Source organism: Ostrea edulis, chromosome 6 (assembly GCF_947568905.1).
Source record: "Ostrea edulis chromosome 6, xbOstEdul1.1, whole genome shotgun sequence".
Classification (NCBI taxonomy): domain Eukaryota; kingdom Metazoa; phylum Mollusca; class Bivalvia; order Ostreida; family Ostreidae; genus Ostrea; species Ostrea edulis.
This window is the reverse complement of record NC_079169.1, coordinates 46,995,205-47,009,969: the sequence shown is the minus strand read 5'-3', so window position 1 is coordinate 47,009,969 and position 14,765 is coordinate 46,995,205. Positions and strand designations below refer to the sequence as shown.

Here is a 14,765-nt window from a genome sequence, read left to right as displayed (position 1 = left end):
GTTAAGAAGGTACATCAGAAAAGGCAGATACCTCAAACTAACCCCCCCCCCCTCCTCAGAACACTTCCAATGTGGTCGAATTTTCCTTGTACGATTTTTCTCTCAAAACATTTTCATGACGCTGAGAAACAATATGGCGTCGGCAGAGTGGTTGAAAAAGTTACCGGAATTTTTCATTGCAAGATTTCCTTTTTTCAATGCAATCAGTTTGCTCCTTTTACTTGCAGAGCGAGCAAAAAATGAAAGGTACGATGAAATCATTGGTTTTGTTCTACGTCTTTTTGCATCTCCAAAAATGAAAACCGGTTAATATCAATTTGGTATCGAGAAAATTCGGTTTATAGAAGAACCTAAGAGTAACTGCCTATTTATGATATTGGCTGGAACGAAACAGTTATAAATATCAATTTAACCTTCTTTTTTATATAGAAATTTTGTTTGGCAATTGAACTAAACGTTAATAGGCAGCTGCAATTGTCATCTGAGCACTGTACAAAATCCTAGAAATCCCCAATCCGGGCCAGTGACTATATCAGTATGTATATTGCTAATTTGCTATTGGACCATGCACACCCCCTCCCTTTCAGTACTATTCTTAAAAAAATACTATTGGTGATTTATAATTTGAAATAGATATGCATGTCGTGATATTTTTAAAAAAAAATTCCCATATGTATGGATAGTGATGTACCGATTGTCGCCGACTTTCGATTGTCGGTCGCTATAACTGAAAAGATGTGAATAAACAATTGTCATTTTGAAAATCGAAAATCACTGATGTTGGTATTTATTTTTATATAATACGAATATTCCTACCGCGACTTATCAAAAATGGCTGACGAAGCTGCATCATCCGATAAGATTGAATATTGTTTAACGTTTCTCTTGAGAATCTCTCACTCATATGGAGATGACACCATTGCCGGTAAAGGCCTTCAAAATTTAGGCCTATGCACGGTGCTTACAGTCTTTCAACAGGGGGGGGGGGGGGGGATCTTTATTGTGCCACACCTGTTGTGACACGGGGCCTTGGATTTTGCCTCTTCCAACAAGCAAGGGGTAATGAGGCTCTATTCTAACCTGGATCCATAAGAACAACAAAAGTCAAGAGATCAATCTCTATCCCGTTAAAATAAAATCGAAAGTATGGGATTAACTTCAAATTTCTAATTATGATTTTGGACGCCTCCATATGGGTGAAACAAGATACAATCAATCTAATGATTTTATTCTAATTAACTTAATATCTAGGGTAAAGCATAAAGTAAATTTAATATATTTATGCCATAAATTTGAAATCATTAAAATTTGATTATTTTTCGATTAATCAATCGAAAAGGTACATCCGATTAATCCGATCATCGATTAAATTTATTTTCCCGATTGCCCATCACTATGTATGGATACTTTCCAGCCTGTGCTTTAAAACACATCTGCTGCTGAAATTAGTATCTAGCTTAGATTTGCAGAACAGGAAAATTAATATAGATTTTATAGCTCTTGGGGCTAGTGATACATCTAACTAATACTTCTCAGCCTTGGCCCTCTTCTTATTTCCCTTGATATTAATTTAATGGTTAAATCAATACGCCGATTTTGAGATATGTTCGAGTTATTTCCCTTTGAAGAACTCTCGTACATAGTAAGTCGCGAAACAACTTGTTTACATGCGGGAGTGGGACGAATATTCATCACTGCACATATGCCCGTCAGTCTGTGACTTTTTAAAAGTCTGGCAGACTGACTGACATTTATTTTAGTCAGTCCGATGGGACTGGTCAATTTTCTAAAACATTTTGGAAAACATACTTATGGAATCTTAAACACATACAATGTATTTGGCATTCCTCTGTAGATATCAGGCCATATTTAAAAGAATGTTTGTTTCCCCTCCCCCGGGCAGTCTATGCAAAAGTTTTTTGGACCACACAGGACATTCAGTCCTGTGTAATCAATGAACACACCGGACCGAACCAAATTTTGTCAGACCGAAAAACCTAATGTAAAAAAGTGAAACACGTGAAAATGCAAAACCAAGGGAATCTTATTTATTATACTAGTAATACTATACCAGGGATCCCTCCCGCATAATACTTTAGACAGTCCATGCGGTTTTAATCACATTCATTTACGTATTTGGATATGTGTGCTATTTTTTACTTATAACAAACATTTAAATGACTCCGCATCAAAATAGTAAAGCTCAAAACCGGACACTGAGACATCGGACATTCCGGTCCGGTGTAAAAAATGATGCATCGGACCTGAGGCACTGCACATCGGTCAGGTCTGATGTCTTTTACATAGACTGCCCCCGGGTCTGACTTTTGAAACAGACCAGGCAGGCAGGTGGGTTTTTTTTTTTAGGTTGAAAATTTTTGTTGGAAACACCTATGAAAAAGCAGCTCAGAGTACCGATAGTCATTTTCAATACGGTACATCAGAAGAGTCATGTATTGGTCGAGCTTGTTTTTATGTTGGTCACTGGATTGACATGTCTGCTGACATTTATAATTCATATTCTTGGACATGTTAGTGTGAATGCAATCAGTGGATGCAGTATGTTGGTTTATTTTACAAATACCTACATAGAAACATTACATCTTTTCAAAGAAAACATTGAAAAGAAAAACATTTATTCTTGACTTAGTAGAAACAGATGTACTTAATTAACATATCAGATGAAAGAAATGTACTTAATAACATCTGGCTCGAAAGTCACGCCGTTTGTTAGCTTGTCCAACACAGTGACAGAGACCTCGTCTAACTTATCTATGTTGTGATCATCATCTGCGGTTAAATCATTCAACACGTCGTTCCAGGTACAACTTTTAGAGTAACTGTAAAGTCGATTTGCCACAATCGGAACCACTTTTGATGTTTGTTTGTATTTTATTCTTACAGTAGACGACAAAGCGATCTTCGTGTCGCCCATCTTTGAAATCTTCCGACAACATCGAAACTTTGAGAGATAAATCCAGGCGACTTCTGAAAATAGCGGAAGTAAAATTGTGAACGGACACGATTTTTGTTCTGGAAATAAAAAAAAATTGCACAATTTTTTGGTAAAAAAATTTTTGATCTGGCCAGGCAAGGGGAAACAAATATATTTTTATTTTTAGCCTAGTTAATCTTCGACATTCGTAGGGAACTCGCAGACCTGCGTAGTACTTGTTTAAAGTGTTCATAGGAATAGTTGTAGGAAAAAGTCTGGTTGACACCTCCCATTACAATTTGATGACAAAACTGAGTCTCTGGAAGGTTTTCATGAAAAAAAAATTTGACCAGAAACTCAATTCCAGACATAGTTTGACTGCATAGCTCTTGTTCCTTTTTGTTACATCATATGAATTTAAACATTGGATACATATCTATTTTATTGATTTTTGAAAATAATCCTCAATATTTTTCACCAAAATTAGAATGAGTCTTCTAATATAGAGATATAATATTAGAGCACATCTATGTACAGTGTTTTGGTGGTGGTGTTTATATTATGTAAACTTGATCTATTATGGCACTTCTGGTGATGAAAACCTCGTGATTTCGGGTACAGTGAACACTGTCCCAGTACTGGTATTTATTATATATGAAGCATGGTTGTTATACATTAATTATACCTTACACTTCATTCTATATGTATGATTGATGAATATCACAAATTTTCATTAAAAATGAATTTTCCCAATTTTCTTGATTTGTCGCTAATTTTCCCTATAGTTCGAAAGTACTGGAAAAAACCCACTGATGTACCGGTATATGATATTGATAATGATGAACCATCCCATAGAACATATAGATATATATAGATATATATACATCATTTTTGAGGTGATTGTTGACAAGGTCATATGTATGTATAGTCAATATGCAAGAAATTACAACACTCTTCTTAGTGTAAAAAGTGCACTTAATTGTGTTTACAAATAAGAATTTATATTGAACTATCATTGTTTTCAGGTATCCCCCAATTCCTCCAAATGTGATATACACACACATTGGTATATTTGTGGCCTGTGGGTTTCTGCTGTCTTTTCGATACAAACGGAAGGAGGTCTCCCTAGTGTACTGTGGACAGTTGTTGTACCTGGTGTTTACCCTGTTTACAAACCCACAGATTGGTTACACACAGTGGCAGAAGGTGAGTTGTCAGTCAGAGTTATTGCTTTGTTTACAAACCCACAGATTGGTTACACACAGTTGCAGAAGGTGAGTCTATAGTCAGTCAGAGTTATTGCTCTGTTTACAAACCCACAGATTGGTTACACACAGTGGCAGAAGGTGAGTTGTCAGTCAGAGTTATTGCTCTGTTTACAAACCCACAGATTGGTTACACACAGTGACAGAAGATGAGTCTATAGTCAGAGTTATTGCTCAGTTTACAAACCCACAGATTGGTTACACACAGTAGCAGAAGGTGAGTAGTCAGTCAGAGTTATTGCTCTTGCAATGAAATATAAATGCAATTTTCATCAAATACTTTGTCACTTCATTTATCCATAAAAGATATATTTTGAATTTGTTTTTAATACATATTTCACTCAAAGATACTGATCAAAAAAGAAAAGCATAGTACAATTTCATATTCATTTTAAGACATGAGAAATAAAAATTTATTTATTTAAAACACAAAAATGATGCAAACACTGGGTTGATAATCAAATTATCACAACCCAATGATAATTACAATTATCATTTTAACAATTCAAGATCACCCAAGTTCAATATTTAGTTTGCCCCACCCCCTCCACAAGCACCAATGACTGCCTGACAATGCCTTCCCATGGATGCAATTACATGTAAGTCTCTAAAAACTATCTAGAGATATTGTTCCACTCTTAACTGCAGAGCTTGAGCAGTTGTTGCAGAGTCTGAGGCTGCAGTTGTTTTTGGCAGATGAGCCTATACATTTCATCCCATGCATGTTTGATAAGGTCAAAATCTGGACTGGTTGGTCAAAGAAGAAAATGGATATTGTTTCTTTGCAGAACATCACATGTTAGAGACGAACAGTATGTGATTTGGCATTGTCATGTTGGAATATTGCTCCAGGATGCTGCATTGTTGGAACCATGTGTGGCTTTATGACTTCATCAATACACTGTTACGTTGTGAAAGTACCTTGTATGTGAGAACCAGTGCTATCCTGTCTGGGTATAAGATAATGCTGTCCACATCATAACACTACCTCCTCCAAACCAGTCAGCCTCCTGGATGCTATGTTGCACAAAACATTCATTTTGCGCCAGTACACTCTGTACACTCATCAGGCCTCTGCTGTAAAAGTCGAGATTCATCGCCAAATCAAACTTTCAACAGCATTGCTGCAGCCATACTCTCTAAATCTGAGATCACTGAAGTCAGTTCTGGCAATGTTGCGGATTCAGAACAATGTCAAGTACAGGTCTGCATGCAATAATCTCAGCGTCATGTACGGTAGTTAACTGCAAACAGGCTGATCCGATATTCTTCAAACCCAGGAATGCCAGATTCTGAAGATGGCACTGTTGTGAATCATTGACACAATTGGATGAAGTTATCCTGTGCTGCTGACATCACATGTGGTCTACTTGCTCTATGAGGATAATATGATTGATTGATTGTTTGCTGTTTTCCGCCACACTCAACAATTTTTCAGTTATCTGGTGGCGCCCAGTTTTTGTTGGCTGAAGAGAGAATCCAGATACAATGTACCTGGTAAGAGACCACCGACCTTCCGAAAGTAGACTGGGAAACTTTCTCATTTACCAGCGCGAGTGGGATTCGAACCTCTGCCAACCAGAGGTGAGAGGCCGTGTGATTTTGAGCGCGATGCTCTAACCACTCGGCCACGGATTTGATATGTGCTCCAAAGGTGAGATATGGTGCTTTGTGCAACATTGAAATCTCTAGCTGCAGAACTGTAGCTCTCTGAAAAAATATTGTGACGGAACAATATTTTTTCAGAGAGCTACAGTTCTGCAGCTATGAAATATCTTGCAACTGAAAATTGTGATACACCTGCTTCCAGTAGCCCTTGTTGCGTTGAGCATCATTCAGATGCGACATCTCTCAAAAAGCAGTTAAATCTAAAAGAAACACCATCAAATATTGAGACTCCATCAATCTGACTAAAGTACAGACCGCTGTACTTTAGTCAGATTGAGACACCGTGCATTCGATAGACTACTTGCTGGTGCTTGAATCATATGCATTAGGTACAACAATCAAGAGTTACAGAAACCGATTTTAGGAATTATGAAAACATGTTTTATTGTCCTTAATTTCTATAGAATAGCATTAGATTAACAAGGAATATTCATTCAATTCATTCTATTTAGACCGAAAATGTATGAAAATATTATTTGAAAAGATTCAGGGAAACATTACTACTATGTGTTTCTTCTTTTGATCAGTATATCTCAGACTTTGAATTCTGCTTTCATTGTTGATTGATAATATTTTTATTACCATTTAATATCGCATGTCTACGGTCTTGTGTTAAATCTAGGATCTAGAGAGGGCACACATATCATAAGTTCAAAAGGGCCTTTTTTGTTGCGGCAAGACAATTTCGGGGTACTTTCATTGTATCATACTATGATAGTAATAGAATAATCATTTAGCCTCTTTAAAAGTTAATACCTGCTGCCTTGATTTTAAGTTTTCAATCAACCTTGTGAAATAAAGAACAATTGTTTATATCAACAAATATTTTAAAAAAATTTATAGTGAAAAAAGGGCATGGTGCAATTAAAAAGGGCATGTTGCCAGCCAAAAAGGGAATGGTGCGGTGCCATGCTAGTTTGTTTTAGATTTAATACTAGTCTACCTTAGCCTATTTTTGCACGAACCAATCATATTTGAGCTGACAATAATGACATAATGGAATGATTTGGTTTAAGAATTTCTACTTCCAAATGAGATGTTTTTTATATGTTTGCAAATATTGGAATGCTTAGAATATGAATACGATCTATAGATAAGTTATATTCGACTTTGTTATCAAGCGGAGTATTCCAGGGTCAGCTCAGAACACGTGTTTGTTTACCGGAAGATTCCGGGTTCAGCGCTACTGGAGTTAATTATGTTAGCTTTTTAACTAGGTCATAATGGCATAGTGTCATGTTATATTAGTTGTGAACTTTAACTTGTAAACTAGATCAGAATAGCATCTCATTGTGTTATGTTAGCTATGAACTTTGACTTTTTAACTAGATCAGAATAGCATCTCATCGTGTTATGTTAGCTGTGAACTTTGACTTTTTAACTAGATCAGAATAGCATCTCATTGTGTTATGTTAGCTGTGAACTTTGACTTTTTAACTAGATCAGAATAGCATCTCATCATGTTATGTTAGCTGTGAACTTTTGACTTTTTAACTAGATCAGAATAGCATCTCGTCATCTTGGATGTGTGGGAATATTCCTCATCTTTTCATCCATCTTTGAAAACTTGCCATCCAAACAACTGCAGAAGCTTGGCGAGACTGTGACTGGGATATTTCTGATGGCGTTTGTATATATACTCAATAACAGCAATGAGGACAAACGAGCCTTCCTGTCACATGTTCCAGGCGGGGACTGGAGTAGGTATTTTTCCACACTAGTTTTGGCTGCTGGAGCTATTAGTTTTTTCTCTGGTCATTTTATAAGAGACGTATCGATCTCGGTGATAGGAGTGTTTGGGATTCTAACAATTCTTGTGGACTGTGACATTAACTTTTGGGTGGAAATGAGGAAAATGTTATTCTGGAACCAAGTGAGGCTGATTATAGATGACTTGTGTATCTTACTCGGATTTGCAATGATTGTGGTGCGAGTGGACAATAGGATCAAGATGGATTGATTTGCAACCTAACAACTTTTTGTGCGCTAACAAGGTTCAACACTAACTGTGGGAGTCAATAGTCTGCAGGACTAGTGAAATATCAAAACCACTAGTCCTGTCAGAATTTTACTACATGTAATTCACAATTAAGCCACAGATTCCCAAGGAATCTGGGGAAATTTTCAAAAATTGGATGCTTTCAGAGAGCATTTCCAGCATTTTTCCAAATGATGTTTAACAATTTTGATGATGCTCAAAATGCATTTAATACAACTCGTAGAAAGACATTATACATGGTATGATTATATATCATTTTAAATTTATTTTTGGCGCCATAATATACTTTGATTTTTACAAGTCCATTGCCTACTTAAAATTTATAATCAACAAGTCTGGCAGTATTTTCACTTGCCTTGGACAAAGAAGACTAGCATTAGTGTTGAACCTCCTTAGTTGGGTATTATTAAGAATGTAGAATTGTCGGTGAACAAATTCCGTGTGATCTCTTGTGAAATACATGCCTAGTGTGTCAATATACTGATCTTCCACATTGTTACAGCGAAATTTGTGCAGATTATGAATTTGTGAGTAAATGTATTAGAATTTTTCTACAAATTCACAGGAAAGTGCAAACTCTGATTTTCTTTTGATATTAGATTTAGATATATGTTTAAGAAAAGTCTGACCCTTACTAATGAAATCCTTACATGTATAATTTAGATTCCCATATGTTAGTTTACTTTCACAGACAAGGTATTCATAAATATTTACACTTTGTAAATAATTATGAAATTAATGATTTGTATTATTTATTGAAATTCAATATTTACAGAAATAAAATGACGAGATAAAATCTACAAATGATGGTATCACTAGCAACATAAATGTTTTCTCCTTGAACAATGTTGAAGATGTCCCACCCGAGATTTGGATTAATGTCAATGTTTTGAGAAGTGTATTAATGATTTCTACATTGAAGGAGGATTAGGAAATTAAAAAAAAAGAAGAAAATCTGGGATTGCAATACTTGTTATTGAGCGACAGTGTTCTAAACCTGACCTTTTTGCACTTGGAATTTGACTCGAGATTTATTTAATTAAACTTAATTTGTCTGTTGGTGTCATCACAACACGAGCACACAAAACAATCATTACATAAAATAGACACATATCATGTCTTCTAACACTACAGATATAAAAAAAGTCAAAAACTAATCATTACATAAAATAGACACATAATCATGTCTTCTAACACTACAGATATAAAAAAAGTCAAAAACTAATCATTACATAAAATAGACACATAATCATGTCTTCTAACACTACAGATATAAAAAAAGTCAAAAACTAATCATTACATAAAATAGACACATAATCATGTCTTCTAACACTACAGATATAAAAAAAGTCAAAAACTAATCATTACATAAAATAGACACATAATCATGTCTTCTAACACTACAGATATAAAAAAGTCAAAAACTAATCATTACATAAAATAGACTCATAATCATGTCTTCTAACACTACAGATATAAAAAAGTCAAAAACTAATCATTACATAAAATAGACACATAATCATGTCTTCTAACACTACAGATATAAAAAAGTCAAAAACTAATCATTACATAAAATAGACACATAATCATGTCTTCTAACACTACAGATATAAAAAAAGTCAAAAACTAATCATTACATAAAATAGACACATAATCATGTCTTCTAACACTACAGATATAAAAAAGTCAAAAACTAATCATTACATAAAATAGACACATAATCATGTCTTCTAACACTACAGATATAAAAAAGTCAAAAACTAATCATTACATAAAATAGACACATAATCATGTCTTCTAACACTACAGATATAAAAAAGTCAAAAACTAATCATTACATAAAATAGACACATAATCATGTCTTCTAACACTACAGATATAAAAAAGTCAAAAACTAATCATTACATAAAATAGACACATAATCATGTCTTCTAACACTACAGATATAAAAAAGTCAAAAACTAGTCATGGAGATAAATAATGACCTTTTTGCACTTGATATACAAAATAAAATCATGATATCAAATTTGAGAGTTTAAAAGGACATATCAGGAATAATGTCAATTTCTAAAATTTCACATAATTTTCAAGGTCTTGTCTTAAAATTAAAATTGGAACTAAAAAAAGTGGGGGTTATTGAGATCAAATTATTAAATTATTGGCGAAAATACTGTATTTTTATGCAAAATGTTATTATTAAGTAAAATAATTTTAAAAATTAAGAATCGGTGTCTTGCTTGGAAAAATATATCAACCAAATTGATAAATTACAACATTTAAACTAGTCCCAAGTCTCAGCTACTTGTGTTATGAATTATAAAACTGAAATATATGTATTGGAGTATAAAAATAGAAGGTATATTGGATGAAACAGAAACTTAATATCATGCAGATTAGAACTTTTTGATTAATCAATACTTCCGCCACAACCTTGCCAAATCCTTTCAAAATTTGAATTCACACAAAAATTTTCCAACTGGATAGGGTTCAGTAATAGATGGGAATATGTTTGCACCAATGGGATCAGTATTGAACCAGTAAATACTTACATGTAGTTGTAGGATCGAAAAGGGGAGGGGTGGGAATGGAAGTTGCAACCCCCTCCCTTTGGTTGAATATTTTTAACAAAAAGGATTTTTGTTTTTTTGTTTGCCAATTATGGTCTTCAATCCCACCTTTTAGGGGCAACATAGGTACAAATTTGGGTCCTCTCCCCAGAAAATTTCTGGATCTGCTGCTGCTGCTAATATAGTATAACCATGGTAGGAAAAAGTTTGAAAAACATGCATTTGTCAGTATTATCTAACACTATTAAATGTTGTTTTTGTTGAACAGATTCAGTATTGTCATTAAAATAAACATCACTGCAGTTTTTAATATGTTTTAGAGAATAACATCGTGAGGTATTTAATGTTGCAGTATCAACATTTCAATTTCCCTTTAGTTTATACTATATAGCAAATACTCTGTCAATGAATATATATTAATTTACCTAATCATCTAGTTATTTATTCTTATATTTAATTGTATGTATAACAAATATAGTATGATTATAATTATTACTGAATTACGAGAGAGAAAATGACTTTGTTAATGCATGAAAGGTGATCAAGTTTATGGTTAAATGGTGGAATGAGGGCTCAACAAATTACACTACTGTCATACATGTACACACAGTTTTGAATTTACACATGGTAGGAATGTAAAACATAAACTTTAATAGCTTTATGGTTATCAATATTAGTGTAAATTCACAAGATCAAAGGCTCTCTCGCAAAATCAGTTTTTATTTATTTATCTGTCATTTACATTTAGTGAATGTAAGCCCTTTATAATACATGTATGCTCTTGCAATTTTGATATGGTTTTTGAAGATGCAAGGAATTTACAATATATTAATGCTATGGAAAACAGATCTATATGTTTGTAGAATTTCATTGTTGAACAAATTTGAATTTTTATGAGTTGAACAGTGAAGATGTAAACACTAGAGTTTTTGCATGCATTATTTGAATTCATTTTAAATGATTAATGGAGAATATTTACTTTTTAGGTAATACATGAAGATAATGAAAATTTTGTAATATTTGCCCCTCCCTCCCCCAAATGCAACTTTAGTTTATAATGTAGACAACTAGAAATTTTTGAAGAATGACATTATAGAAATTTGATGTCTTGGCAATTAAGTTGCATTCTCATTTTACTGTCTCATTAATGATTGGGTAAGGGTTAACTTTAATTTGAGTTTTAAAAGTTCCTGGATAAATCAGTTATTTTAATTTTGTAGCAGAATGTTGTACATTATAGCAACATTATAACAAATTATGAGATTGTTTAGTAATTTTAAAGTTGATCTGCAAATTAGCACATTCATTCATACATTTATTCAGTTTTGATACAAAGTCTTTTTAGTTCATAGTATGGTGACTATTTTTGATTTAGTTGGATTGATTTGCTTTTTTTTTTTAAATTGAAATTTCTCTCATGAGCATCTAAGACATTTCTGTTAAGCTGAATTGCATATGGTTTTGTCCCAACATGAGTATATAACATGCTTCAAATTAGTGAATCAATCACATTTACATTTCCAATGGTTTTGCCTTTGATACCTCTACAAATTGTAACAATAGCTATTTCCTCATGAATGTGTTGCCGTTGTGAACATTGCACGCATGAATCTTGATAAAGGAGGTGTGACTATTTTAACGACTGGGAATTCTGACAGAAATGAAATGTAGAATGTAAATATCAGAAATAAATGAAGTTTTGAAAATATATGAGGGTATGAACTGAAATGCTTCATAAAATATGCACTGAAATAAACTTTGGATACAGGTAAGCAACTGTCATTGACAAATCATTCACAATATTAGAATCAGAGAGAAAGAGAGTCGTTAGCCTTGAGTGTTAAACATACTCTGTCATGTAATTTCATTATGCCTTTAATGAAATTCTGATGCAGTATCAAATAACAGTGTAATTTACTGTAGCCTGCTCTTCTATACACAATGAGACTTATTAAAGGACTACCTGCATATACTTATTTGTAATTATTCTACCTACTGTTTGAAACTTCAAGAATTCAGTTTCTTTTATGTTCATTATGCATACATTTTATGTTAGGTTATATTCACTGGTGTTTTAAGTGCACAGATTTGACCTACAGTAAGAATTAGAGAATTTAAAATTTCAGATCTTTAGCATGGTTCTGCATTTTGATTTTATTCATTAACTAACCAAATCTGGAATTTTATATGAAGTGTTATGGGTGTGTTTGGATTGTGCTATAACCATTGATGTTAATTTATGCCCTTGAGAGAATGCAAGACTTGATGTTCTGATGTTTTTTATGTGGTTTGTATCATCTACTCAATATTAAAATTGTTATTCCTGAAAGTATTTTAATTATAATGCCTTTTGTTGAGCTCTGCAGGAAAATCTGCAAAGATTTACATTTACTAGATTATGCAAATAAAGTGTCAACTGCATTTTAAAAAAAAGATGTAGAAACATGACATTAATTTTTTGAAAACATATGTATAAATATAACACTGCACAAAGTAAAGACAGATTGCTTACTGTAACATGACATTGATTAAGTCATTCTGTGGAAGGGTCTCCCATGCTATATTCATTAGGTATGAGGAGCCTGGTTCCGTGTGAAGACACAACGACTGTGTATTTTCTTTTTATGATGATATAATATATCACTCTGTCAGCTTCAGCTGATTTTAACATCATAAAAGGGAAGAAAAATGTTGAAGTACAATCTGGGTTAAGGTCAAATGCGACGTTTCTGCCATTTTCCCCTTAAAATTATTTTTTTTCTTCACAATTTGAAGAGTTCTAGCTTGTATGATTTCTGAAATAGGATTAAGTTTTATATTGTTGTACCGTAATATTAATTTACTTCGAATATCAACCTATTTAGCTCAGTAGTTAGAACACCTTTAGTAACTAGAAATACAAAGGTCCTGGGTCCATTAGACCCAAAGTTGTAAGATTTTTCTCCCATTCTTTGCTCCAATAACTAAGTAATGTCCATTTACCAGTATATAAGCCTCACATTTTTACTTTCCACAACCAAAAACAATCAAAATATGTTAACACTAAAACAGGCCTGGTAATATACCCAAGTTTTTTTTAGGTCACCTGAGTGTTTGAGCTATTGCTATTGGTCTGCATCTGGTGTCATTTTTAGGTCACCTGAGTAAACTCAGGTGACCTATTGCAATCGGTTGATGTCCGTCGTCGTGCGTCGTCTGTCAACAATTGAACATTTTTAACTTCTTCTTGATAACTACCAGTCCAATTCTTTTCAAATTTGGTATGAAGTATCTTTGTGACAAGAGGAACATAAATTGTAAATTTCAGGTCTCCAGCACCCCTGGGGCCTTAGGGGTGGGGCAAAAACTGCCCAAAATTGACCAATTTTCAAAAATCTTCTTCTCAAGAACCGCACATGTGTAAGAAAAACTAGATACATGGTGATGGAGAGCAGGAAGGCCTCTACCACAATTGTAAATTTCATGATCCCCGGGGTAGGGGTTCTGACCCCAGGGTGGGGCCAAACTTGGTATATAGTGTTTATGTGTAAAACACTTAAATAACATCTTCTTTAGTGCTGTTGATACTCTATTGAAACTAAATGGATATTTAGAAAGAGCAGGTAGTCCTTTACCAAAATTGTAAATTTGATGATCCCAGGGGTAGGGGTTTTGGTAACAGGGTGGGGCCAAACTGGTCAGTTATTAAATGTGTGAACAAAAGACATTTTTAACTTCTTCTTGATAACTATCATTCCTATTCTTTTCATATTTGGTATGAAGCATCTTTGGAACAAGGGGAACATAAATTGTAAATTTCAGGATTCCTGCACCCCTGGGGCCTTAGGGGTGGGGCAAAAACTGCCCAAAATTGACAAATTTTCAAAAATCTTCTTCTCAAGAACCGCACATGTGTAAGAAAAACTAGATACATGGTGATGGAGAGCAGGAAGGCCTCTACCACAATTGTAAATTTCATGATCCCCGGGGTAGGGGTTCTGACCCCAGGGTGGGGCCAAACTTGGTATATAGTGTTTATGTGTAAAACACTTAAATAACATCTTCTTTAGTGCTGTTGATACTCTATTGAAACTAAATGGATATTTAGAAAGAGCAGGTAGTCCTTTACCAAAATTGTAAATTTGATGATCCCAGGGGTAGGGGTTTTGGTAACAGGGTGGGGCCAAACTGGTCAGTTATTAAATGTGTGAACAAAAGACATTTTTAACTTCTACTTGATAACTATCATTCCTATTCTTTTCATATTTGGTATGAAGCATCTTTGGAACAAGGGGAACATAAATTGTAAATTTCAGGATTCCTGCACCCCTGGGGCCTTAGGGGTGGGGCAA

General features: G+C 34.0%; 1 protein-coding gene across 1 annotated transcript; it reads left to right on the top strand.

Moving 5' to 3' along the window:
* The first annotated feature begins 115 nt into the window (after positions 1–115).
* Positions 116–12,763, top strand: LOC125646731 (transmembrane protein 101-like). Its single transcript, XM_048873246.2, has 3 exons — positions 116–246; positions 3,961–4,141; positions 7,367–12,763. The coding sequence occupies exons 1-3, from the start codon at positions 116–118 to the stop codon at positions 7,826–7,828; spliced, it is 774 nt and encodes a 257-aa protein (XP_048729203.2). The 3' UTR covers positions 7,829–12,763.
* Positions 12,764–14,765: the final 2,002 nt, after the last annotated feature.